Genomic DNA, 27303 nt, shown 5'->3' with positions numbered 1-27303 from the left:
ACAGTATTGATTACAATTCAACCAGACTCCCATGGAAATCTTGATCTCTTCTCTCCTCTTTTCCTCTTTGTAGGCCTCTTGTGGCTGATGCAACCACCTGAACTCAGGCGCAGATTCGAACTCAGAGTGGAGAAGCCGACAGAACCCTACCACGTCACCGGGAAGCCTGCTTCTGCCGCCCCTTCCGCACCTCTCTCATCCCCTGGCAAGATGCAAGCTGGGTCAGAAGCCTTCAGTATTCTGCTGCCACTTACGGCTGCTCAGAAACCAAGGCTGCACCAAAGGAACAAAGGACATCTCAACGTGGACGCTGGCTATAAATATGGCCATTTCGAAGTCACCTTAGACTCGGGCTCTGCCAGGAACCATTAGCCATCTTCTCAGGCTAGGAATGTACTTGTCTGGAAATCGCCACCATTTGGCTAGAAGCTGTCCTATTCTTTCTCTTGCTCCGTTTTCTCTTCCTACCACACAAAATGCTCGAGACCCACCTGAGACCTAACATTTGTCTGTTTTGAGAATAGATGAGTATTTATTAGAATTAAACAGCTGGGAGCCCCGTGATATTTAGACGGGCATTAGGAGGAATGTATGAGAAGAAGATAATGCTGGTTCTTTTTGTCTGTAAGCCAGTCTGGGTTTAGTGACTGGGGGGATTTCTTGGGTCTCCTGTGAGAACCAGATACAGTTAATTTCCTGCAAAAGCTGCGGGCTGGGCTGCGCTGATATTGCAGTGTTATTTAGAGTAGAAAGGTCAGGCCTGAGATTGAATAATCATCGACAAGAAATCCACAGGGCATAGGAAGCAGTTGGTGAGCAGTCGCTCACTTATTTCTCCCTCCCTCTTTTTCTCCTTCCTGGGTATCTGTTGATTCTGGGGTTTCTTTAATATTCTTTTTGCCACTATTTCCCAAACGTGTAGCTGGTAGGAATGGTGTGGAGAGACAAAGAGGGACATCTTCCAGGCCATAAATGGAGATGGTACTCTGAGTCGTATAAACTGTGTGTATCTACACTGGGTCATTGGCCTTGGGCACCTGTGTGTGAATTTTTGGACCATGCTTAGTGTTCTTTTCTTCTCAACGGTTTAATGTCCTCGGTCACTGGAAAGGGGGCTTTCTTTTCCTGCAGGGCATCTGAGTTGTCCTCTGTGCAGCCCAGTTTAAAGCCTGCCCTGGGTTTGGAGTCAAATATTGGACTTTGAGAAGCATAGAAGAGGATCCAGTGAATGAACCGTCTGCTGAGTCAGGCCTTGGCCGGGTCCTTTGCACATGGTAGTTCATGGTACCCAAAAGGGCTCTGCTTTACTTACTGATGGGGCAACATCTCAGAAGGCACTGGGAAGTTGGATAGGTTGCTCAAGACTTCTCAGTTCCTACACAGCAGAGCGGAACTATGAAAGCTGGGGATCTCCAGGCACCAAGCTCATCGTTCTAAGTACGGAGTTTCCCAGTTGCACTGGGAACCTTTTCTAGTGATGTTCTCTTTCCCTTCATTCTAGGAACTCTATGGGGTTTCTCGGAAGCCCTTGTTGCTGTTTAATACACGACTTTCTCTTTGGCAAAACGATGTCATTAGTCATTGTATCAGAAGACCGATCCTACAAATTAGATGTTAGAGACTTATGTCCAGCTTGTAAAGTATATGGATGGGCCAAGGGAAAGTTGGCATCACTTTTGAATCTCAGATGCCATATAATTTATTTATTTGTTGAAATTCCATTTATTTAAAGTTTGTTCTTGGTAATGGAAGCAGAAGTTTGAGGTCAGACTGGGCTACACAGCAAGTTCAGGGCTAGTGTAACATAGTAAGATCCTAACCCCCATCTTACCACAAAAAAACTAAATAAATAAAAAATTAAAAAAGTAAAGGCTGGGCATAGGTAACTCACATCAATAATCCTAGCTTCTGGGAGATTGGGGCAAGAGGAATGTCATGAAATTAAGGCCTGTCTGGATTAAAGAATGGGAGTCTGTCTCAAAACACACACACACACACACACACACTCACAATACACACACCCCAAACAAAACAAATAAAAAAGCATAAATATGAATAAACACACAAAAAAGTTAGCTCCTAGGACCTTAAGCTTAGAGGTCATTTTAATTAATTTGGAATGGTATGGGTACAAACAATAAAAAAAAGCAGCAAATCACCCCTCTGCCAGGGATTGTGATGGGCACCTAGGTTACAGTCAAAATCCTTCTGAGGTTCATGACTGAAGCCAGGTGGGTGACAGAGCACATGACTCTGAGAATAAGGAAAGGTCAAGGGTTACAGGGTCCAGATCAGAATGCTATGTCTGGGCATCTCCTAATCTCAGTAAGGATGCTGAATAGTGATGTCATCCTGAGGTGCCTTCTTGGCACAGTGGCTGTGACACACACTGGCCTGTCTGTTGCTGTGCTGTGTCCTCAGAGTGTTCTGACATCCGGTGACACTTACCATGCTGTCGGTGACTCTGTGCCTGGTCACAAGGAGAAACGATGGTGGATTTGTGTCATCCTCGACTGACAGAGACTGAAGAGCAATATTAGGCATCTGATTCATGCAACCCAGCTTTTAAATTGGGACACACTGTGATGACCCCTGTTACCAAGCCATATACAGCAGTGAGGACAAACATCAGTTTGGTTTTAATGGATTTGTTTTTTAAACGCAGCACAACTGTTTGAAGGCCATGATTGAGTGGCTGCTACAAGAGCTAGAACATTGGAGTCTTTCATTTGACCTCCAGACTGAACTCTGTGCCTTGTGTCTGTGTCCTGAAGCTAACAGATGGCAATGGGGAACACTGGTTTTGAGAGTTTATCTGTTGCAAAGCCCCCAGCTCTTTAGTATAGGAAGATGACTGCTACCATCTCTTTTCTCCTTAACCTTCCTCAGCTCCCAGTCTCACTCCCAACAAGAATGCCTTTGCTGATGCAGCTGTGCTTGGGTTCTGGCCATGAGTACTTAGAGTACGAACCTGTATGCCCAGGAAGAGGCCATATGCCTCAGCCGTCAACAGCGCAGACACTGAAACCAGACCCTCAGTTTCTCTGTTTTCTTACTCTGTGCCTTCTAGAAGGTTGTCCAACCTCCCTGAGCTTCAGTGTTTCCCTTTGCAAAGAGCGGAACCACAGCAGGTACTTAAAGCTGTTGAGAAAATTAAAGACAAATTTTTTTTTTTTCTATTTTGGACAAATAGAAAACCCGAACACTCACTGGGCCATGGTAGCACACGCCTTTAATCCCAGCAGTCAGGAGGCAGAGGCAGGAGGATCTCTGTGAGTTCGAGGCCAGCCTGGTCTACAAGAGCTAGTTTTAGGACAGGCTCCAAAGCTACAGAGAAACCCTGTCTCAAAAAACTAAAAATAAATAAATAAATAAGAAAAGAAAAAGGACCCCTAACACGCTGCCCGGTTCACGCTAAGCACACTGATGCAAACACATCTCCTGCCTTGCTAAACAGTCGCCCCTGTAAAGCACCCTTTGAGTGCCAGGACCTCTAAGATGCATGTGGATTAACTAGGAGGCAACAGGTTGTTTGCTCCAACGGAAGCTTCAAGCTTCCAAGACCTGGATGAGATTCTATAAGTCAACCTTGAAATGAGCATTTGGGCTGTTTCAGGGTAACATGAACTGACTCTCTGACTCCAACTGCAGGTGTTGCCCACTTCTATGAGCTGGACACCCTCTTTTGCAATTTGTCCCCGTGTCTGGGTTTTATTTCTTGCAGAAAGAGAGTTGTGGCACCTGCTCCTTTGCGTCCACACAAATGCTTGTGGAGACTCCAGGGGACTATGTCAGTACGGCTGTTGAAATGCTAGACACATCTGTGGTACCAGTATTGTAACCGTGACAAGCGTAACCTCTGTAGGTTGGTGGCCCTGTTGTCAGATGGCAGTCCCCCCAGTACAGAGCGACTGCAGATGAGAGGGATGACCTCGAGAATACAATCACTCTGGCACCATCTGGCATCCTCTTCGCCTTTGATTTATCAGCGCACGCCTCTCCCTGTGTGATACCATAAAGGCGGGTCGGGTGACATCTTTACTGTCTGGCACAACGTGGAGCAGCGTGATCTCATGCATGCAAGGACAAGGTGTGGAGGCTCACCTCTGCCTCCCTCCACAGGTTTCCAGGCTGTGCCTGGCCACAGGTGCCGCTCAGGAACCACTGGTCATTCTGACTGTGCTGTGAACAGCAGGGAAAGAGCGGGAGCAGGAACAGGGTAGCCGACGTTGGGCCAGGTGGGATGGGTCTCCATAACCTCTCATTTCCCCCGTTTCCAGTTTGCTCTGATGCCTGCCACCCCTGAGGTTTATAGGTATCATTACCTGTGAAAAATCTGTTCCATCTGAAGACAGCTCGAGTTGGGGATGGGTGGCAGATTGCAATTTAATGACCAGATTAAAATATGCTAAAGCAAACAAATAAATAAATAAAAAGCCCAGCAGCCCAGAGCTCCACAATTCATTCTGTGGGCAAGAGAGGCTGGGGCTCGAGGGACTGGCTCGTAATTCACCCCATCGGCAGGTTTAGTAGGCTGTTACTGTATGACCACAAGGGGAAACAACTCTCTGAGAAAGATTTACACTGACTGCCACTGGAGGCTGAAGGGCTAGGGACCAGGAGCTGAGGGCTTGGGAAACAGACAGGTCCTGGTGCTAACCGCGGGGAAACAACAGGTTCTAAATGGACCCATCCACCAATGGATTCCCACACTCCCTTCCTCTTCTGAGTTCTCCCTGACCCTTCCGTTGCTAACCAGGATCAAGTCGCTCCTCCCCGTGGCAAATGAATCCAAGGTCCCACTGTCACTTATCAATATGGGGGCTCAGTTTTCTATTTCTGTATCTTAGCAGAGTAGCCTCTTTCTAAGGGTAGAGAAAGGGCCCTCCTTTTGCTATCCCTAATTTCAGGTACAATGTCACTACTCAATAAGCAAATGAATAAATGAGCTAAGCAAATGAGTCGTATAGGTCAGAATCTGCATGACCCATAGGGAGTCACAGCCCGTTGAGAACTAACAGGAATTGGTTCTAGGACCCAAGCAGACACCAAATCCAAGACGATGTTGGAAAACAATGGTATAGTATCCTCATGTGACCTGCATGCATCTTACTATAATTTTAATCATTTCTGGATAACTTATAGCATTTACTACAATGTAAAAGCTGCTTAACTGATGGCCATTTTTTAAAATCATTTTTAATTGTGTGTGTATGTGAGGTGTGTCTGTCTGTCTTTTTTTGTGTGTGTGTGTGGGGTACATGCATGTGAAGGTCAGAGGCATCGGATCTCCTGGAGCTGTAATTACAGGCGACTGTGAGCCGCCTCCTGGGGGTGCTGGGAACTCCTCTGAAAGAGCGGTACTCACTTTTAACCTTGGAGTCATCTCTCCATTTCCAGTTTGGCTGTTATTAGTTTTTTTTTTTTAGGGAATATGGGCCAAAAGGTCTGTGGCTGTTCAATATACAACAATCATTTACAAACATTTTTGATCCTTGTTCATAGGTGTTTAACATGCAGGTGGGAAAAGCCAGCGGTGCTGTGGGCCATCCCTCTCAGGTGGTGGCGGCAGGGTGGAAGCCTGCAGATGTGATGGGTGAGCTGTGCTGAGGGCAGGTGCACCCATCACGTACAGAAAGGGTGGGGAAATGGCATCGAGCCCTCCCCCTCTTTGACTCTCTGACCTGTGACTTCTCCAAAGACTGTCCTTTGACTTTCCTGGCCGGCAGGTGCTACTCCCAGTTTCTCTTGCCACTCACCGCGCCCCCCCCCTCCCCGTGGTTCTCAGCTTAGCTCTCTCTGTTATCCATTATTACACACTCACTTAATTGGACAGCTTGAGCTTCTGAGGCAGTTACATAAGAAGACATTACTGACCCTATTGACCAACTCAGTAGTCTTTATTATAGGTGCTATTAGGACCAGATAGATCAACCTTCCCTGTCCTATGGATAGCAGGTAGATGTTACATAGATGTTGGAAGGTTTAGGAAGTGTGTGTGTGTGTGTGTGTGTGTGTGTGTGTGTGTGTCTATTCATATATGTGTCTATGTGTGGACATGTGGACATGAGTGTGTAGGTGTACATGCATACGCATGGAGGCCATAGGTCAACTTCCTATGTCGTTCTTCAGGCTGTCTTTTATCTTGTGTTTTGAGACAGGGTCCCTCCCTGGCCTGAAACTAGGCTGGATGGCTCGTAAGTCCCAGGGGATCGGCCTGTTTCCACTTCCTCAGTATTGAGATTACAAGTCTTGAGATTACAAGTGCACCATTGCTTTTTATAGAGCGTCTGGAGCTCCGACTCAGGCCTTCATGCCCCATGGCAAGCACTGTACCAATGAAGCTGCCTTCCCAGACCCAGCCTGCTTCACTGAGCACATCCAACTGAGGCATCAGGAAAAGTTTGTTGGTTAGTGAAATGTTACAGCTCCACTCACCCTATTCTGTCACCCATCACCTTTGACCTTTGGGATATACATGATGATGACAGAAACAGGTGATAGAGTGTAGCAAGGATGGGGCAGCTCCCCTCTAGAACCCGGCATGGCTGCGGCTGGAAGGAAGAGAAGGATGAGGAGCTCTGAGGTCATCGTTCATCTCCAGTCTTTGGGGAAACTTAGTTTTCCATTCACATTCAGCAAATGATGCTCTTGCACCACTAACAAATGTCAAGTGCTCTTCCTGGGACTTGGAGGGAGACAGAGCATTAGCAAAGGAGGAACAATCCAGCATAAAGGACAGGAGTTCTATTTAAGGACAGGGAAGCTAAGTAACAAATGTCACTCAGACACACCAGGGAGATAGCTTTGCATCAACAACTGTAACTGCAGGGAAAAAAAGAACATGCCTAGAGCAACCTGGGATAATCCTGGACGGGCTGCTTTCTGGAATATCCCACAATTCTGCCTCTCACACTTTGGCATGACCCTTACCTCTCAGCACTGTGCTATCTATGGGCTATGGTGCTGCTCGAGTCTGGCGTTGGGGACTTGTAGGGAGTTGGGTGAAGCCATACATCACCCTTGGCACTATACTACAAACAGCATTGCCAATAAGAACACTGCAGCTCCAGTCCATGGTGGTCTGGCTTCTGCTATATTTCTTTCTTTCTTTATTCATTTGACAACCATGAACTCACTGTGGTGAGTGTGGGGGTTCCTTGTGCAGTCCCATCCCATTCAAGGTTGTAATTGGGATAAAGTCTCATCTACCTTTTCCTTTCCACTGAGGATATATAAAGTGAGCTCAAATGAGAGGCTCTCGATTCACAAGGGAGGCAGAAAGTAAACAGTTCCAACGAAACCATGAACGGTGTCAGCAGAGCACTTGGGGGGCTTCTGGGTGGTGGGGCTCATCTGCTGCGCTGAGCAGTGACATCCGTGGAGAAGGCCATACAAGGAGAGCCTCCTTCTGGGCTGAAGGAATCTGTACATTTCTTCCATCAAAGGAAAGTGCTGTGTGTGTGTGTGTGTGCGCGCACGCAAGTGCTTGCATGCACACCTATGTGTGAAGTCACGGGTCAACCTTGGGTCTCATTTCTCAGAAACTGTCTTACCTTTCTACCTTGTTTTTTGAAACAGTCTTTCATTGGCCTAAGTCTCATCAATCCAGTTGGGCAGGATGTCCAATAAATGCCAGGGACCCACCTGTCTCCACTTCCCAGCATGGGGATTATTCCCCACTATGGATTTTTTTCATGTAGCTTCCTAGATCAAACTCATACTATCACATGGTTGCTCAGCTGAGTCAACTCCCCAGCTCCTGCAATGTACATGTTATGGTATCAGGATCTCTCTGGGGCCACACCACCATTCTTATCTTTGACCCAAAATACTGTCATCACCTCCTCGGTGGCTCTTTATTTCCAAACTGGCTTGCCTGTGGCCTATGCACACAGTTGCTAAAGTCATATTCTGAAATGTGAGTCACATCATACCATCACTACTCTGTCCCCACTTCCCCAAGGTCTACAGGGTCACCTCCCCAGAGTCAGTGTTCAGCTCAGGTCTGCCCTGCCAACTACCATTCATTTTCTGACCACAGCTTCCATCCTAGTTACTTTTCTATTGTTGCGACAAGAGACCATGACCAAGGGCATTTCACTACACACTTGATCTAACCTGCCCCTAAGAATTCACCAGGATTTTCAAGAGGAAATGAGATTAATAATTTTTTAAATTGTAATTTTGTGATCAATATAGAAGCTGTAGGGAAGTCAAGGAGAAATGAGGCAAGATGTATCGAGCGGAGAGATGACAGGTTGGGGATCTGTTAGCCGTCAGGCTAGAAGGATTGAAAAAAAACCAGAAGGAGAAAGAGGAGGGCAGAGGAGGAAGGGGGAGGAGGAATAGGAGGAACATGGGGAGGAAAGGAAGAGGGAGAGGCGATAATCATAGCTAATATTTCTTTACAATGGAAGCTGGAACGAGGAAGCTATTCTAATTGGTAATAGTTCAAGGATGACAATGTGTCGGTGAAATATATTAGAGGAACGACACTAATAAGGAACACATTTGTCACCTTTACTGTTTGATAGGTGTTGCTCTGAGTGCTCTTCATGTATTAACTCATTTAATCCTTCCAGGAGCCCTATGAGGTAGCTACCGATTTTAACGATATCTCATTGCGAAGGCAATGGAGACACAGAGAGATTAAACAATCTATCAAAGGCTATACACCCTAGTGATAAAATGGGAAACACAAACAGGCTGAGTATCCCTTGTCTGATATGCTCAGGATCAGCCATATTTTTGTACTTTATAGTTTTTCAGATTTTGAAATACTTTATTTAGAAATAATGAGATACATTGGGAAAGAGATCAAACCCTACACATATAATTTATTTACATATCAGATATACCATATACTCATAGGCTGCAAATAATTCTATGTATTTTTAGTGCTAACCATTGCATGAGGCCAGGTGTGGAGTTTTGGACTGTGGTATCATGTTGGCGCTCACAGTTCCCATATCTTGGGGTATACTGGATTCCGGATCTTCAGGTTAGAGGGGCTCCACATGTACCTGGTCTTCATTTAGGGCAACTGAATTTCCTGAGTGATTGCCTGAGTGGTGAATGACAGGACAGTGTTTTGTTCTAAGGAGGAAACTATCAACAGCCTACTAGGCACCTTTAGAATAGAGCTGGTCAGAAAAGACCCAGGCTGACAATAAGCTTGGCACTTTCAGCCTTGTACCTTCAACTTTTGAGTTAACCACCAGTGGTCTGTGATCTAGTCCCTCTCGTCTATGTAAAACCTCAAAAAGCCCTAAATAATTGGGAAAGAGCTGGTGAACATATCCATGCAGAGGGGAGGTGCACATTAGCTCTTTGGGAACAGAATCTTCTGCTCTCTGGGCCTGTCCATTTACCCTCTGCACATCTTTATCTGGTTGTTTGTTTATATCTTTCATAGCAAATGAGGACACAGAAACCGAGTAGCTACCCGAGTCCTATAGCTGTTTTAGCAAATTATCCAACTTAAAGAGGGGATTGTAACCTACTCACAGCTCCAGTCAGACTTGACAGCTACACACAAAACCTCACACGGGGGTAGTCTGTGAGACTGAGCCCCATTGAGCCCTAACCATAGTTCAAATAACTACTGTCAGTTTTGGCGTGGGTTTTAAGATGCCTTGCTGATGCTGGAGAAATCATTGGCATGGAAAAGCTCTCATTTGGGTTTAGAAGCCGTGCCGGGAAGGATCCAGGTAACAGTAGTGAAGCTAGCACTGGGGTCAGTCTGATGCGGCTGTTAGGCGCTCAGTGAGCAAACACCATGGAAACTGCACAGGAAGGAATCCAGAACGCACCAAAGCAACAGACAGGAAGTTGATGGGGAGTGCAGTGGGAGATGTTTGTATGAGTGACTTGGAAAGGAGCCCTGGGCATTAGCAGAAAATGTGGGGCACACTGGAGAGGGGTAACAGGAAAAGCGGAGTGAAACACTTAAGGTTACTAGTGAAGTCTACTATCACTGTCTCTGTTTGAAGAGAAATGGATGAGCCATGTGTTGAGATGGGTCCTCTAGAGGGGTCCCGATGGAGAAGAAGCGACGTCGGAGAGGCCTGCGGGGGTATAGGTGGCTGGGTCTGGGGGCATTACTGACAGCATGTGGAGTGTGAGGGATCAGAGCAGTGCAAGACTCATTTGATACAATGGAAGCTTGGGACAGAGACAGAATTTGGGCGGGGAGATTTAAAATAAAGTTTAGGAAAATATGGCAGGGAAACAAACGTTTTGGTCCAAGAGCAAAGAGAATGACCTCTACACAAGAGACCGAAGAGAAGGAAATAGAGAACGAAGGGAGCCAGAGTATTTTAAACATCTCCAGCTTGCTTCAAAGGAGTTGGGGAAGACAAGGCGGGAATTGTTAGGAGCAAAGGTCAGGACAGTTTCTGTGAACATGGGAGCAGCCCCTGTCACTCAACCTCAGGCCCACAGAGCTGAAGGAAGGTGGGGTCCTGCAGAGTCTGCAGAGCTTGGGCCCAACAGCTGGAAACCGATTCTGGCTGAGACAGGGGGAATAACAGAAGGGTCATAGGCCGGACCTCTCGCTGCCAAGGAAGAAGCAGAAATCACAGCGGTATAAGGACCTGAGATTGGGTGTGCATGCAGCGCTTAACGGGAGATGGAAATTGGATGGAATTTTATATATGTATATGAATGCCTGGGGAGGAAGGGAGCCTCAAGTCAGCCTGTGGACTAGACCGGACCCACTTTTCCATTTCTGAAACTTGCACAAAGCCATGAATATTTCAAAGGTCGTTCTTGGAGAGAGGAGACAGCATGCATAGGTTGGGTTGTTTCCCTGAGGACATAGGCAGCAGAATGAGATTAACCTCTTATTGGTGGCTTTTTCTCAACATGACAGTCGCTACCCAGCAACTGGTGCTGCAAGACTAAATATTTTAACCCTTACTTTTTCGGTGTACTCTCGAGTTCCCTTGCTTTCTCCCCAAATTGTCAAAGCTCCGCTAAAGTCATCACATGACCGTCTACTGGGTCCTGGCTACTTTGTTTTGCTATTGGTGTTTTCTTGGTGCTGTGGATAAAGCTGGTCAGAGGATACGGTCTGTATGTTCATATGTTTTGCAAGTTGTTCTCTAGGAAAAAAAAACGTGGAATTCTAGAGAGATTCGATGTTAGATGAACTGAGCTTTGGAGGGACTAGGACAGCTGTCTCATTCCAGCAGGTGAGGCCCCTCCTGCCTCATTAAGATGAAGGCTCCAGACCCCACTTGTGGCAGTGGAGGCTGAGAGCACTTAGGCATAATGAGCACAGCAGGAAGTCAGAGACGATGAGCTGTAGATTAACATCCTTTCGAATTTTAATTTATAAGAGGAGGAAGATTTTATTTTGAACTTTAATTTCTCTCTGGGTACTTATTAATGAAAGATTCATATTTGAATACATACCAGCACTTGGGGCCTTTTATATTATGAAGGAATGCATGTTGATAACTGCTGAGCTAGATTAGAAATTTGGCTGGATAGTGAGGGGTGGGGGAGTGACTTTGGCTTAGGGCACAGTGAAACTCAAACGTTAATGATTGGTCCGCCTGGTCTACCCAAAGCCATCTGAATGGGTCCCAGGAAGACAAAGACGATGGTTCTCCAAAGCATGTGGCCCTGGGCGGTACTGTTGTCCCAGGGTTTTCTGACTTCTCTTCCTTCATCCCCTTTCCCCCACCACTGCTGGAGATCAGGAAGACTACCCAAGGTAGGAAGCCACCCACTAGCACCCGCTAGGCTCAGTGGTCCCTGCTGCATTGTCTTTCATCTTGATGGCCCCACCTTAGTTTCTGTGCAGGAATAACAGAGAAGCTCTTGCTACACAGCTTCATTCTTGCCGCTAAGTCCTTAGAGGAGAAACACAGGCCCAAACTTCTCGAGTTCACCCAGTGGGCGACTCCATACAATGGAGCTCTTGTGCCATTTCTCAGAAAATGACTCAAATGTGGAAGGCAGGCTATACCTTCACCATGAAACAGATAAAATATATTTTCCGCATTTGATTTTCCAAAGTGGAAATTGGTAGAAATTTTCAAGGCTGTGTAGGAATGTGTGAATTGTGAGTGAGCAGATTCGATCTTGCAATTTAGATTTGTTATGGTCTAAGTGATGCCCACCCTGCACACTATACTGGACTCCAGGCTCCCATAGGAGGCAAGGGCTTTGAGGTGAGGTTCAGTCAACAGGGAAGAAAATCTAAAACGATACTGTTGCTCTTATACAAGAGACCTGGGGAATTCAAGACAGGTGCTGTTCACAAGCAAGCCACACGAGACTCCCAAGCTCCCACCTCCTTGCCCTTTCAGAACAATGAGCAATGTGATTTCATTGTTAATTCTTTTTGATTTCATTGTTTATAAATTATAGTGCGGAAGATGTTTTGTTATAGATGAATGAATTAGGGCATAGACTACATTCTCTTAAGTTGACTGCTGACCACCAGCCATGATTCTTTGAGGCATCGATATGAACACAAAAGCATGACTTCCTGAAGGTGGGACAAGGCTGTTGTTGCTCTCAGTAGCTCCTAGATCACAGACTGAGTGGTAAGGACCAAGTTTAGAAACAAATTAGAAGATACTGAAGAACAGTTTGCTTATCTTCCTTTTTTTCATGCACACATTTCCATAAATAGGGTACTTCTGGTTCTTCTCCCTTGAGAGAGCAATACTGCGTTGGATATCTCTCGATAGGAGTTGCCCCTTTCTCAACCTTTCCCACTGAGGTGTAAGGCAGCCATGTCTAGAACGGCAGCTAACAGTACTCTCACTTGGAGTGTGTCCACTCAGTGACACAGACATGTGGACTTGTCTTTTGTTTCCATTCTTGGTCACCAGGCCAGTCCTTTAGAAAGTCGTCATGTGGAGTTACTGCCAGGAAGTGGCTGTCTAGCTAGGGAATAGTTTTCCAGGCCCCCACTTTTCTCCTTAGACCTGACATTTGGAAATACGAATACAACTCTTGGTCAAGGTTTTCAAAAAATGGGTAAGCCTTCTTCATGCCCCTTCCACCGGCTGGCTAAGTGTGGGAGACGGCACACGTGTAGTTGATGAGCCACCAAGGAGCTGGCCGCCATATTGGGAGGAGACGCTTTGGCTAGAACACGTCTTCAAGTTATCAAATAGCAGAAAAGGTATTTGATTTGTATGTGAGGCATTACACACTTTTGGTTTAGTCTTGCCAGTAGTTTTGTATGACTCCAGTGAATTCTAATGAGTGTGCCATGTGGGTAAATTAGGCCCACACATCTCCAAATAAGTGGAGAATAAGTTACTCCATTTGTGCCTTTCACCTGTCTATAAGGTTCTATGCTGAAATTTGAAGGAAGCACCTGAGACTTGGCATGGCTTCCGGTAAGGTTTCCAAAATCACTGATGGCTAGCTTTAGTCTTCCAAGGTCATTGACACTTAGCTTGTTCAATTGGGAAAAAAAAAAACAAAAAAACAAAACAAAGAGAAAATTTAATTCCAACTGCTTCTCTGTTGGTCTAGTCTTTGTTAATTGGAATCATGGTTGGGATGGGGGTGGGTATGTGGTTGCTACCTCAACTTTCACCTGACCTCCTTGGGGACCTTGAAAATAGAGGCCTTGGAGCATGGAAACGGGAACGTAATGTTTGTTCAGAAGGGTGCTTTCGGAGGGACGAACTGTCAGTCAAGTCAGGTAATTAGACCTTTCCCACTCCAAAGACAGAAACATGATGTTGGAGGCGGAAGCATGGACTTACAGTGCGGATGCTAAAACACGTCAAGTACTGACTGGCACATGGTAACCTAGCCAGGGTCCCAGTGGATACAAACGATCAGGCTGAATGCTTCAAATGGGACCGTAGACATAACCAACTGCAGGTGAGCAGACTTCCTGGAGTGACATCTAGAACACACTAGAGGGTCCAGAAGTATTACTTATAATTTAGATTCTTTCCCTTGAAGCATCTCTTGAGAATTGCAATTTCCCTTATGACCAAACCCTTCCAGAAAAGGCAAAGATAGCCCATTGGGTGAATAGTCATGACTTAGAAAACAGATGAGTTACTCTGTCCTTCAGAGTTGATTTTATTATGGCTTCTTCCCTCCCTCCCTCCCTCCCTCCCACCCTCCCTCCCTCCCTCCCTCCCTCCCTCCCACCCTCCCTCTCTCACTTTGTAAAGCCGATGGTCTAGACTAGGGTAACTATTTAAAGCACAAGCTACAGTAACCCAGGCCCATGTAGGGAAGTGAAGTTGCCAACACGGAAGAAGAAATCTACACAAAATACAAGTGGTATGTATATATATTTTGCAACAAAAGAAACTATTTATTTGGAATCTGCATTACCAGTACAAATTAGGAGACTGTAAAACCTACATCGTGTTAGTATCATTAGAGAACACAAAAGTTCAGCTGGAATCAAAGGGGGCAGAAGCCTGTGCTCTCGCAGAAGCAGAAAAGCGTAAGCTTTCGGAACCAAAGTAGAGCAGAGCTTTGCAGGTTTATACTCTCAATAATAAGGGGAAAGGCAGAGGGGTGGGTGATAAAATCAACAACCAAAGGAAAACACTTCAAAAATGAAACCCCCAAAGCGAAGAAGTCATAGAGAGAAAAAGGGGGAACATTCAATGTTTTATTTATTTTAACAAGAGGGAAAAAAAAGTTTACAAAAAAAATATAGGGGTTTCCAGAAAGCTTTGAGCTAGGCCGGAAACCACAAAGGTGATGTGAAGAGGTTGCCTTTCTCAGGGCAGAAACAAGAGCACAGCTGCCTACAACATAGGTCCACGACTCGGAGGGGTTCTTTTCTTCCTTCTGCATGTATCTGGCTGGAATTCTGTCTGCTTTCTGATCATCTGAACATTTGAATGAACAATGTCCAAAACTAACCTCTGTCCAACAATGTGGCTTTATTTTCCCCTAGAACTAATACTAAATTTCTGAAGAAGCCTGCATTGCAATTTAAACAGACATCAGCCGAATCGGAGGATGTTATGAGGGCACCATCAGTGATTCAGAGACCAGCTTTTTAGCATTCACTCTGCAGTCTGGACTCCGACTTATCACTCAATAACTCTTCACCAAGAACTGGAGAATGTGAATCCTGAGCAGAGGTGCCCGGGGTCTGCTTCCTGGCTCTACTCTACTTGGTAATGGTACCTATCATGGCAGTACCCCCTGTGAAGTTCTGCCAGAGAAAAATTCTGTCTTGTCGGAAGCTTTCTCCTGGACGACAGAAGTTAATCAGGGAGAAAGAAAGACATCCAGAATCAACAAAGGCGAAAAGCCTTTCCTTCTGGTTTAAGAATTTTTCTGGACAGACTCTGTGAGTTTCGAGGGAAGCAAGCCTCTGCTTCATTATCTTGGGGACGACAGGGGTGCCACACATCCTGGGCATGCAAGAAAGCAAGGGCGTGTGGCCATGGGATTTACCACTGTTTCTGACATCGGCTGAAGCAAAGCAGAGCATGAAGCAGCCTCCCCTACAGCGGCCCTCTTCACATCACCTTGTGTACATATTTAAGAAGAAAAACCAGCAAGACCCACAACCCTGACAGTGAAATAAAAGCACCCCTCTCAAATAAACAAAACCAAAATAACACAAACCAAAACTATTTTTTTTTGTATTTTTAAGAGCAGGAATAAAGAAAAGAAAAAGGATTTATTTCTGGGTCTCAAAATTAATAAACATAACGAGTTAGGTTAATACCTATTATGTCACTATTCCAACCTTTTTTTTTCTTTTTTTTTTCCTTTTTTTTTTTTAGTTTACAAAATGAATTACGGTCACTTTTAAACATTGTGAGAGAAGAAATGGATGTACACAACTTGACACTTTTCTAGCATTCTTGAACTAATTCACAAATGCAAGAAAATAAAAAGAAGAATGGGGGGAAATGAGGAACATAGGTAGTTTGATGTTAAAAACTAATGCAGGAATGATGTGTATTGTCACAGAAAGAAGGGAGACTTCCCCTTCCTGTTTTGCGTGCTATGAGGGTCATTTTTTAAAATTTTTATTATAAACACTATTAAATCCAGACCGCATTTTTGGTTTTTTTCTTTATCTGAATATACAAGAACATTCATTATCAAATGTTCGTCATCAATACTACAAAGAACAAGACACAAGTCGCAAGAAACGATGGAAAATGTTAATAAAGCTGAAAGAATTGTCGAGTTTTTTTTTTTTGCTTTTTTTTTCCTAAGTTTTTTTTTTTTTTAAATTTGAGTTTCCGTAGTTTTATCTTTTTTTGGTATCGAAGTCAGGTTTTTCTGGGCAGAAAAATAAAGAGAAGGAAAGAGGTGAAGGTAGGTGTGAGAAAAGGCAACGAAGAAATTAATAATAATAACAATAATAATAATACAGTACCACTACCATAGGGAAAGAAGTGGAAGGTGCCAGGCGGCTGACCTGCCGCCCAGGAGTCCGTTCTGCTCCAGTGGGAAGAGGAGAAAGAGGCAATCAGATGTAACGCGGTGACACAAGAAGGCCACTGCCATGTCTCAGGAGAAAACTGCTGCTGTGGGAAATGGGGCACCCCCAATTGTACTTCGAATGTGAAGGCATCCTGGGGCACAGATTTTAGGGGTAGAGTTGGGTGTCTAGAGGCACGCGCTTTCCACTCCTAACCTGAGGCTGCCAGCTTTCTCTAAGCCTTGCTTGACAACAGAGACCTGGATGTTGGCCGTGACAGTAGGCAAGGAGAACAGGCTACAGGCAAGGAGAAGAGGCTACAGGCTAAGTGTTGGACCTACGGAAGTGCTGGGTGGGGCTGCTACCGCCTGGAGAGAAGGTGTCTGTGTGAAGGCAGCCTTGCTTTCACATGTTCCATTCATTCCCTGCATGTGTTTGGTCCAGATCTGGAGTCATTCTTCTCACTTTGCTCCATGTTAAATGATGAGCTCCAGCCATGTTGGTATGAGTAGTTTCAATATATTCCTGCCACAAAGACAAAGGTCACCGGTTCTCATCACTGTATAGACTGGGGAGGACATCCCTCCTCAGCACCCTTTTCTGAGCACGGCATGGGTTAGTTGGCAGTCTTTCTAGTGATCTGACTAGGCTAGACCGATTTTCATTTGCCAAATAATGACTTTCTGCATCATCTTCAAATATCCATCCCCTCAGGTTTCCCTTTATCACGCTCTAAGCACACATGAAGCAAGCTTCCTACCCGTCATCACAGTGCTGTGTGGCACGTGTGTGACTTTGTGGGCTGGTTTCATAGCCTTCAAGTTCTTGTACTTCTTCCCAGAAGTCTCTGAAGCAGAGTGGTTGTGACAGGGACAAGCGCTGGCAAGGCCACATATTAGATACAACCAGAATAAATAAAGTTCTACCTGTCTACGAATCTCTTCTCTAGCCTAAGAAGACTAATAGACCCAATCCAAATCAGAGCAGAAAGTCTCTAAAGCAACGCTTTGTCTTTATGCTGAGGACAACAAGACCACGAGCAGAAATTAGAACAAGAAAACCATGTGTTGTTCTGCCCTAGCCTGACACAGCTCATCACAGGGGCATTGCTCTCCTTGACCATCAGACCTAGAGATTAAATATAAACAAAATCAGTCTCCTGGGCCTCTTAAAAGCCCCTTGGTAAGCCAAGCATAACAATTCCCATTTTACAGATGAAGAGCATGAGGCCCCAAAGATATCTGACCATGTGCCACTTAATCTACTGGCAAAGTTACCATCTTTATGGCTGGAGGAGCTGACTGGGGAATTTAGGCTCAAGTCAAAAAGCAAGACTACCTTTCTAGTAAATGTTATTTTCTTTCAATCCCATGGTATTTAGATTACTGTGATTATTTCAACAGCAGCAGCAACAACAAAAAACCCATCACTCTTACTCTATGATTGTTAGGTCTTCAAATTAATCAGTAAAAAGTTTACCTGAACCACATACTATACCACTCTCTCCTTCCGAGGAAGAAGCCAAGAACAAGATCACACTGTACTATAATGTTTTGAAAAGATAATAGAATAAAAACACAGACAAAGCAGCCAAATCCATCATAGACATGGTGAGTCCTGTTTCTGGCTCCCTGAGAGCTCCAGAGGTGGTGGGAATGAAAACTCTTTACACTTGAACCCTGACCTGCATGCCTATAAACGCCTGTGCATTCCACTGTGGTAAGTGCCTACTGGCGAGTCCTAGAAGCCCCAGGCACATATTGCTTCTCTCTCGGGCTCACCGGTAAAGTAATATGATTGCTAATGTACACATTTGCACAGGATGAGATTGCCGGGAGATCAGTTGGAGGCATGAGAGTGAACCCTGCCAGGCCCTTCTGGAGGGGAGGTCACTGATGGGAGGGAGTAGCGTCCTGCCAAGCAAAGGTGTCAGGTTGTGCGTGGGTCCACCTGTGTGTCTGTGTGTCTGTGTGTGTGTGTCTAGGAAGGGACAGTGAAGCCTTTCAGGATGAGATGCCTTCACTCTTTATGGATGCAGCCAACGGAACAGCTCTCTCAGACCCGGCTTGCGTGAGGTTCGGAACATTGCTGCCCAAGTGTTGAATGGTTTCTATGGACTGTGCCTCTGAGACCAAGAGCTATTCTTCCTACGAAGACGGGAAAGCAGGTAGGTATCCTGCCACCCTGCCCTTGCTGTTCCTTGTGTCCCGCCCGCAACCCCCGCCTGGCTTCCTGCCTGGGATTTGATCTGATAGAGCTACACTGGGACTTGTGGCACCTTTAGAAGGCCAGCTATGGCAGTCCCCAGCAAATACCTGGGGCCAGAAAGAAGAGAAAGAAATTGGGATTGTTCCCAGAAAGAAGGGGCGAATGGAGACAGAGTGGTCTGGAATGAGTAGGGCAGTGTGGTGTATTCCTGCTAAGAGGTAGTGAGAATAACAAGAGAGACAGAAGGATTGCCTGTCAACACAGGGGTGAGGGCTCCGAGTGAGGTAAATTTGGCTCCTCAAACCACCAGCATGAGAACATACAAATACGTTTATTGTTTTCTTTGTAATTTGTTTTTTTTTTCCTTTTTAAATTTCTCTAATTGTTGAAAATATCCTTCAGCGATATAATAGAGGGCAGGAACCCGGGAAGTCTAGGACAGAGAACAGGACCAGGGAAGATGGCTGAGACCAGTCTGAGAGCTGGAGGCAGGGGAGGGTGGCTTCTACCCAGAAAAAAAAAGGGAAGAGAGTATAAAGAAGTGTCCAGATTGGCTGAAATAGCATCCCAAAGAAGAGAAGAGAAGGAGACTCTTATTGTGTTTGCTGATTGCTTCGACCTCCAGTCTGACCGCTTCAGCGTTGGGAGAGAAACCCTCCCTCCTGCCCCTGTCCCAACTGCGGCACAGGGTCAGCCGGGATGCGATGGCTGGGAGATCAGTTGGAGGTGTCAGAGTGAACACTGCCAGGGCCTTCTGTAGGGGAGGTCACTGATGAAGGGGTAGTAGCGTCCTGCCAACCTCCATTAGCCTAGAAGGGAAAAAGGGAGAGAAGTCAGTCCTCTGTGATCAGGTGGCCGTTTTGAGCAGACAATGACAATGAGGCAACTTGTGGAAGGGACTGGCACCTGGCACATGGGGACACCCATAAAATGGGCACATAGCATTGTGGATGATTATAGTCCCCCCACCCTCAGATAAGTTCTTCCTCCCAGTGAGCCTTTGAATCCGATGCTGAAACCTCCCACTTGTGTGATGTGTTTGTAGTTCTCCAAGAGTCTGCAGTTCGGTTCCAGCTATCTATGGAGGAACAACTGTCTTTTAGTCGTGAGACCGGAGGGTTCTGTTTTGGTTCTAATCTTGGCAACAATAAGCCATTGATGAGGGTAAAGCTCCTAAACATGGCTGGCTTTGGTTTCCCATCTGAGGAATAAGATGGATGGTCTAGATGCTTTCTGAAGTTCTTCCATGCTCTGTGTGTCCCGATGCCAGGGTCTAGAATCTCTTTGGTATATAGTGATGAGTGAGTATAGTTTATGTACGCAAGAAAGGGGCTAAGACAAGACCGTGGGTGACCTATAATTCAAGACAGAGCCTAATCAACAGTGGAGCCCGTTGTTAAGAAGGTGAGGACTTCCATGAGGGCAATGTTTTGCTGGAGCATTGGGGACTAATGTACTTAGCAGAATATATTGTTATGAAGAGAGAGAGGGAAGACTGGATGGGAGGATTAAATTGCAAGAGGGATGGAAGAGAGGAGAAAGGGAGGGAATATGGGGAGGAACAAATAACTTTAAGGGTCATTTGAGGGACCATATGAAAACTTGAAACTAAAGAAGCTTCCTAAATTATATATATTTATGAAAAAATATAAATGGGGTAATTGTATACATACATGAAGAAATGTAAGTGGAGTAGTTATATACATACATTAAGAAATATAAATGGAGCCACCAAATAACGAGGAAGACAATACCACCAAGGGAAACCTCCAGTGCCAGGAGCAGATCACATCTACTTAAATCATTGGCCAAAAGGGCCCCATGGAAATCCCCCAAACATCTCAGGCTGTTGCCAAGGATACTGGTTGCTCTCCACAAACTGATGATAAGGTCCTGTAGATGAAGACGATGCTCATCTATCTCATCCGACACCGAGACATTGAGTTGGTGTCTAACTGGAGGTTCCCCTTCTACTGACTAGTATATGCAGAACCGGAAGGTACTCTGCATGTTACCAGAGGAGAAAGGTAATCATCCATCCAGCTAACCTGTGACCTACATTAGTGACCTGTCTTTAAGATACACTGGTGCAATAGCAACACCAATGTGAGAATAACCAATCCCTCTGATGGGATTTAAGGCCTACTCAATGAGATGGAAGACATGCTTGACCCTGCTGGGGTGGCCAAGAACCTGAGACTGGATAGGACATGGATCTAGGGAGAAACCAGATACTATTGTTTTGATAAAGAAGCATAGCAACAGAATGATTCCTTATGACATTCTTCTATACCCACACATCAGTGCCTTGCTCATTCATCATCAGAGAAGCTTCTGCTTGCAGTAGATGGAAACTAATGCACCGACCCCAAACTTGGACAGTGTACAGAGAGTGAGAGATTCTGGAACATTCAGTCGGAAATGGGATGTCTTCATCTACTCCTCCACACCAAGGCTCACAGCCTGTGTGAAAGATGAGGCAGAAAGATTGTAAAAGCCAGATGTGGTGGGTCACCAGGGAAGCAGTGTCCTCCAGATACAGCAGGACTGATGTACAGATGAAAGCATGTGGCAATACCCACAGGGCCTGTGCAGGTTCAAGTCAGATGGGGTTCCCGCGCTGCGAGGATGAAATAGACAGGACTCTCCACCCCTAACCAAGAAGTTATCTGCAATTGATACCTACTTGCAAATGAAAAATTAGTCTTCTGCAATGGAGTCTCACCGGGCATATTAACCACACTTAAGGGTAGATTCCCCAAGCCCAACAGTAGAAGGCCCATACAAGACTAACTCAATGGTATTTTTGGAGAGTTTTTGTCTTATATATCTCTGTTTAGGATTTTAGTTGTTACTGTTCTTTTGCTTGCATTTTGGTTTCTAATTTGTGTGTATTTGTGTGTGTGTGTGTGTGTGTATATATGAGAGAGAGAGAGAGAGAGAGAGAGAGAGAGAGAGAGAGAGAAAGAGAGAGAGAGAAAGAGAGAGAGAGAGAAGAGGAGAGAGGATTCTTTTTTGTTCAATAAAGAAAGTGTGTGTTACTGGTTGGGTCAGTGGGAAGTGGTGGAGGATCTGGGAGAGGGGAAAACATGATCAGAATACATTGCTGGTGTATTTGTGCTGCTTTCATTGGTTGAATAAAGAAACTGCCTTGGCCTTTTGATAGGGCAGAACTTAGATAGGAGGGGAAGACAGAACTGAAGGCTGGGAGGAAGAAGGCAGACAGAGAGAATCGCCGTGGAGTTGCCAGGTCAGACAGGCTGAATCTTTCCCGGTAAGCAACGACCTCGTGGTGACATAAAGATTATTAGAAATGGGTTGAATCAAGATGTGAGAGTTAGCCAATATGAGGCCAGAGATAATGGGCCAGGCAGTAATTTAATTAATACAATTTCCGTGTGGTTATTTTGGGGGTTAAGCTAGCCGGGCGGCAGGATGCAGCCCGCTCCTCTTACTACATAGTGCACATTTTTTTTTTCAATTAAAAAAAGAAGGAACAAAAAAGAGAAGAACGTGAGTGCTTTCACGAGGGCAATAGATACTGTGTCTTGTCGGAACGTTGAGAATAAATATACTCTGCAGAGGAGACAAACTTATTAGGTGACCATTGAGAAGGCTATTCGGGCTGTTCATCATGGCCACCACTGTGGGAGACACCAGAGTGGCAGCAAAAATGAGGACCTGTAAGCCCAAGAGGGCCCTTGGTGGCCATTTGTACCAGGCGCTTGGCCCCAACCTAAGGAACTGTTCTGAAGGGTTTGTGGTGTGGACAGTCTTTTCACAAAACAGAACAGAAACAAGAAAGTTCAAGACTGATTTTTTTCTATGACAGCTAATTCACGGTACATGAGGTCATAAAATGTGTCTCCTGTCCCAAACACTGCATTCTTGGAAGCAATTTACCTTGACTGTGGATAGTAAGGTCAAACAGACTATGTCTTACCCTGATAAGAATAGTTTCTATCATCTGTCCTTTTGTTTTATTCTTCGGAAACTCTGGAGTAGATGGGCAGACATTGTTATTCACATCTGGGAGAGAGCACTGCTATAATGCCAGCAGCTCCATAGTAAGTAGAAGGGTGAATGTCTGCGTGCTCTTTATGAACAAGCGTCTGGTTTCACCTCTTTCACAAAGTGGCTAAGATGCAAGAGAAAGGCTTCCTGGTCCACGACTGAGATGGAACGCAGATTTCTTAACTTGAAGCCAGCTTCTTCTCTGCCCTCTTTCCTCAACTTGGCTTTCTTTGCCATTGGCTCACACAATGATGCTCCCACTTTCCCAGGAAAGCCAGATTTCTCATTCAAAACAGCTTCCACCAGTCATTTTAGTATAGGGTAGGTTTTATCAAACCCTTAACAAGGGAAAGATATGGATAGCAAGTGGTTTATCCCAGGCAGTACCAAGAAGAACATGCCTCCCCAACCTCAGTCCCACGAATGACTGCTCTGAGCTCAAACCTCTAACCTCCTAGCCTATCAGATGGTTCCTCTCACTGCTGGAGGACCTCTCTCACTTGTGTGTGTTTGGGACAGTCCACTGAGAACAGTGAAGGTCTGAGAATCCTGTCATAACACGAGGTCTTTTCATGTTCCAGGGGCAAAGACGTGACAGTAAAATCCACATTGGAAACAGAATAGATTCAGATTCCTAGCACCGGTTGTCATGGGGAGATGGTGCCTCTGCTTTTCCACCCAACTCAGGGCATATACATTCTGGTGTCATTTGAGGCTGGCTGACGATGGTGACTATACTTCTTTTTCTTCAAGAAAATATGTTAATGCTATTAATCTTTTTTCCTTAAGATCTGCTTATCAATAATATTTAGAAAAGACAAGCTTAAAAGGCGCAGTATTTAACACCCATAATCTACTACTCAGAGATAATTACTGTCAGCACTTTGATATCTGTCTAGCTTAATAATTTCATATGTGTATGTTTACTTGATATTTTGATAGATAGATAGATAGATAGATAGATAGATAGATAGATAGATAGGCAAGCAGGCAGGCAGGCAGGTAGGTAGGCAGGCAAGGAGGCAGGGAGCAGGCAAGGAAATGTGTTGTGGCATACATGGGAATGAAGGGGTCGAGGCAGGCCTTTGTATGTGTGCTGGCTGAACAGTATGGGATCTTCGGTGAAAGTGATAAAAGATAGTTAAGTACAACACCACCAGACAGAGTACAACACTAAGACAAAAGAAAAGCCACCTTCAGGTTGTTCTGGCATGAGAAGGAAATCCTAGGAAAGCAATTAGCACAGCACCATGGCAAGGGCCACAGGGGAGTGTGAGATGACCATCACCATCTCACTTAACCGTGCTATAATTCCATGAAAGCAGTCAAAGTGGGGTCCCTGATGAAGTATTCAGGAGAGAATATTAGCCGTGCTGTGTTTTGAAAGGAAGGACTGAAATTCCATATTGCTCAGAAATACTGAGAGACTTCTCTCTGAATTATCTCTTGGTTGGAGCATCTCAAAGAAATAAGACACTTTTATTAAAAATGCTATTTTCTTAGGCAAGTACTAGAGGTAGGGGGGTGGGGTGGTATGGGAGTCTCAAAGATGGTGAACGATGATCAGTTCAACTAAATATCAAAACAAGTATTTTAAATATGCCTGTTGGACCAGTGAAGAAGAATATATGAAATCTGTACTCCAAATAAATACATACAATAAATAAATACATAAAATAAACCTCCTAGTTTCATAAAAACAAAACAAAACCAAACAAAACACCACAACTCCCTTTTCCATCCAGAAGCCCAAGAGTGGACACACATATTGACAAGTGCCCCTTAGATTTGGCAATCACCATTCCAGATTAGTCCCAAGCCCATATTTCAGGAAAACCTTGTGACCTGAAACAAAACTGTGTAGCTGGTCACCTTTCCCAAGGATATATCAACTATGATCCCCTATTTCTTGGAGACAGTAGCATGGAAGGTTCAGGTCAGATAGCCGTGGTGCCGTGGATACCATGGTGCGGGGAGACCGGGAGAATTCCCTCCTCTGTAAGTGCTTTGAACAGCATAGTACTGCCTGCTGCTGTAGCCGCTGGAAACAGCTAGCTCAGAAGCAGCAAGCAAACCCGACTGCACCATCTTTCTCGTAAATCACTGAGGCTGCTTCCGAGGTATCATTCCAGCTTTAACGTAAGACCTTCAGAGGCTGTGCCATCTTGGGAAACAGCTGACCTCGCTTACTGCCACGTTAACCCTCGGGAGCAATTCTCTCCCTCTTCCCTGACTGCGGGTGAATATTAAGCAGAAAGCTCTGCCTTTGTGTGTTTATTATCTGGGCGTAGTGAGAGGAAAGGATGCTCTCATTAGCAGCGCCATGAGGGAGGCAGGAACTGAAACTCTGTTTTCTCTCCACCTGAGTTTTCCCCTTCACCGTCTGTCGCTCGAGACTCTGTGTTCTCTGCACCCGAGTTTTTCCCTTCATTGTCTGTCACACACTGTCCTTCATAATGAACACCACCCAGTATTAACCTCAGAAAGCACCCGTGAGGACTTTTTGGTTCTGAAAGCATTCCTCCTGAGAGAATCATCTCCACATGGTGGTGAAGCAAGACCCAACCTCATTTTTAATGTCACTTGAGGATGCCTAAAGGTCACAGAAAAGGTTCCACCTAGAACCTTACAGAGGGGGAAAGATAAGGTAAAATATTGGAACTAAATGTAGCAGTTTCTCAAAGTGAGAAAAATTATAGATCTTCAAAACACAAATGAAAGCTATTACCGGACCAAAGTGCTTGAAACAAGTGAATCTACTATATGACCCAAGCTGATAAACTTGGCTCAGAATCTGACACACAACAGATTTTGCTAGAAGCATACTTAAAGACCAAGCATGACTATCTGAAGAGAGAGGGGGATGAGCTCCTAAGTCAAGACCAGGGCAATTGTGATCAAAGCCTTTATTTCTTTCTTCTCTGCTTCTCTCTTTGAACCAGAAAAGGGCCCGGCAAAGCAAAGGCTGCTGGGCTAAGCAGCGCCTGTCCCGTCTCCTCTCCTCCCCTCTCTTCCTCTGCACTTACCTTAGCAGCACGCCGTTGATGCAGAGAATTCATCACCTGATGTGACAGCCCAAGCGAGCCTGGCACTAAGAAACTCTCATTTGCAACCCAGAAATACGCTGAGGTGCTACAAACTGGCTGATGTCAGCACCAAGTTAAGCTACATCTGCATACGGGCCAGATGCCATTACCAGAGATGCCTTCAGCATGGACGAAGAGGTGTACGTGCTCCAGGCCCTCAATCACCCAGGCTGGTGAGCCCACGAGGAAGCAAAAGAAGAAGATGGAAGCATCATTTTTCCTCCTCTGGCTGCATGTGGGGTACACACACTCATGTACGCATGCTCACAACCCGCTCCCACATATGCCACACACATCAGTTCACATAGAGGCTATGCCAAGATCTGTAATCTTAATCTCTCTTCTTCTTTTCCTCTCCCTTCCCTCTTTACTTCTTCTGCTTCCTCCTCCTCCTCTTTTCTTCTCTCAAATGTGTATAGAGTTCTGCTATGTAGCCCAGGTTAGCTTCAGACTTGTGACCTTCCTATCTCTGGTTCCCAAGCATTGGGATTAGAGGTGTGCCTCTATGCATGACCTCATTTATTACTTTCCTATCATGCTAGAAGAACAATATTTTCCTAATGTGCTTTTCCAAGATAACCTTGTGAGTGCTCACCAAGAGAGGCTTTGGAATGTAAAAATGTGACTGGAAAGTCCCCTAGGGGTCATCCTCTAGTTTAAAATTCCCCAGGAAAATTTACAATGGGAAACAGATCTAGGCCCAGCCTGGCACTCCTCCAATCTCATCTCTAGTTGCCCCAAAGGGATCTCTCAAAAATGTAATTTTCATCATCTCACCACCCAGGGTAAACCTGTACCGACGCCATTGGCTTCAAGATGAGGTTCAATGTTCTCATCAAGTCTACAGCATCTTTGATTGTGTTTCTTCCCAAGTCAGCACTCGCATTTACTGCTCCAATCATCTCTGGCTCCTTAGGAATTCCCTGAACAGAGCTGTCCCTCTTCCTTCTCCTTGAATACAGTGCTCTCAAGCACCCAGTGATGTTCATTTAGGGAGGAGCTCCATGCAAGGCCCTCCTATTAAATTAAAAGGATAATTTAATTATCCTTGCAGCTCCATTCCTATGTGGTGTCCATTTCTCCACTAGGCTCCTCAAGGCTCAGGAAACTCCTGATCACCCCACCTATTCCACCGTACTGCATGTGGTCCTTCACAAGACCCTCCCTCCCCATTTATCAAAGCACAGGAGCAAGTCCATGAAATATGTCTCTGCCTTCAGAGAGCCTATCCCAGTGTCTGGCACATCACAAATTGTGACAGACACTGCTTGAAGAGAACACAGGAAGACATAAACAAACATGGGGGGATACCACAGCATCAAGGGAAGACACGGAGTATCAGGTCTCTGAACTTCATGATTCAGTCTGACTATATAAAAGCAATAATGTACACTTAAAAAAACTCAAAATACCAAGCACAAGTGGGTCTAGTGTCTGGGTAAATCTGTATGCAGGCGGTAACCTTTCCTTTCCTTACTAAATTGTCACCAGGGAGACAGCTTATTGCAAACAGTTCCCCGTGATTAACATTTCCATGATGTTACTTTGTTTTTAGGAAGAACAGTTGAGAAGGATATTGCACCATGACCT

At 45.2% G+C, this 27303-nt stretch overlaps 1 protein-coding gene across 4 annotated transcripts in view; it reads right to left on the bottom strand.

Annotated features, from left to right (window-relative positions):
• Positions 1–27303, bottom strand: part of Pbx1 (PBX homeobox 1) — a 308716-nt gene that overhangs the window by 14196 nt on the left and 267217 nt on the right. For 2 of the 4 annotated variants that reach the window (XM_048421019.3, XM_048421023.3), the window contains one exon: positions 14290–19422. The exons of the other annotated variants lie outside the window; for them this stretch is intronic. In XM_048421019.3, coding sequence (XP_048276976.1) covers positions 19330–19422 — 93 coding nt within the window. In that variant the 3' untranslated portion in view covers positions 14290–19329. Of the gene's footprint in view, positions 1–14289; positions 19423–27303 lie in introns of those variants that run through there. 4 annotated transcript variants of the gene reach the window in all.

The sequence above is a fragment of the Myodes glareolus genome, chromosome 5 (assembly GCF_982192425.1).
Source record: "Myodes glareolus chromosome 5, mMyoGla1.1, whole genome shotgun sequence".
In the NCBI taxonomy this organism is placed as follows: Eukaryota; Metazoa; Chordata; class Mammalia; order Rodentia; family Cricetidae; genus Myodes; species Myodes glareolus.
Note: the sequence above shows the minus strand (reverse complement) of the source record. Positions and strands in the feature narration are given on the sequence as shown.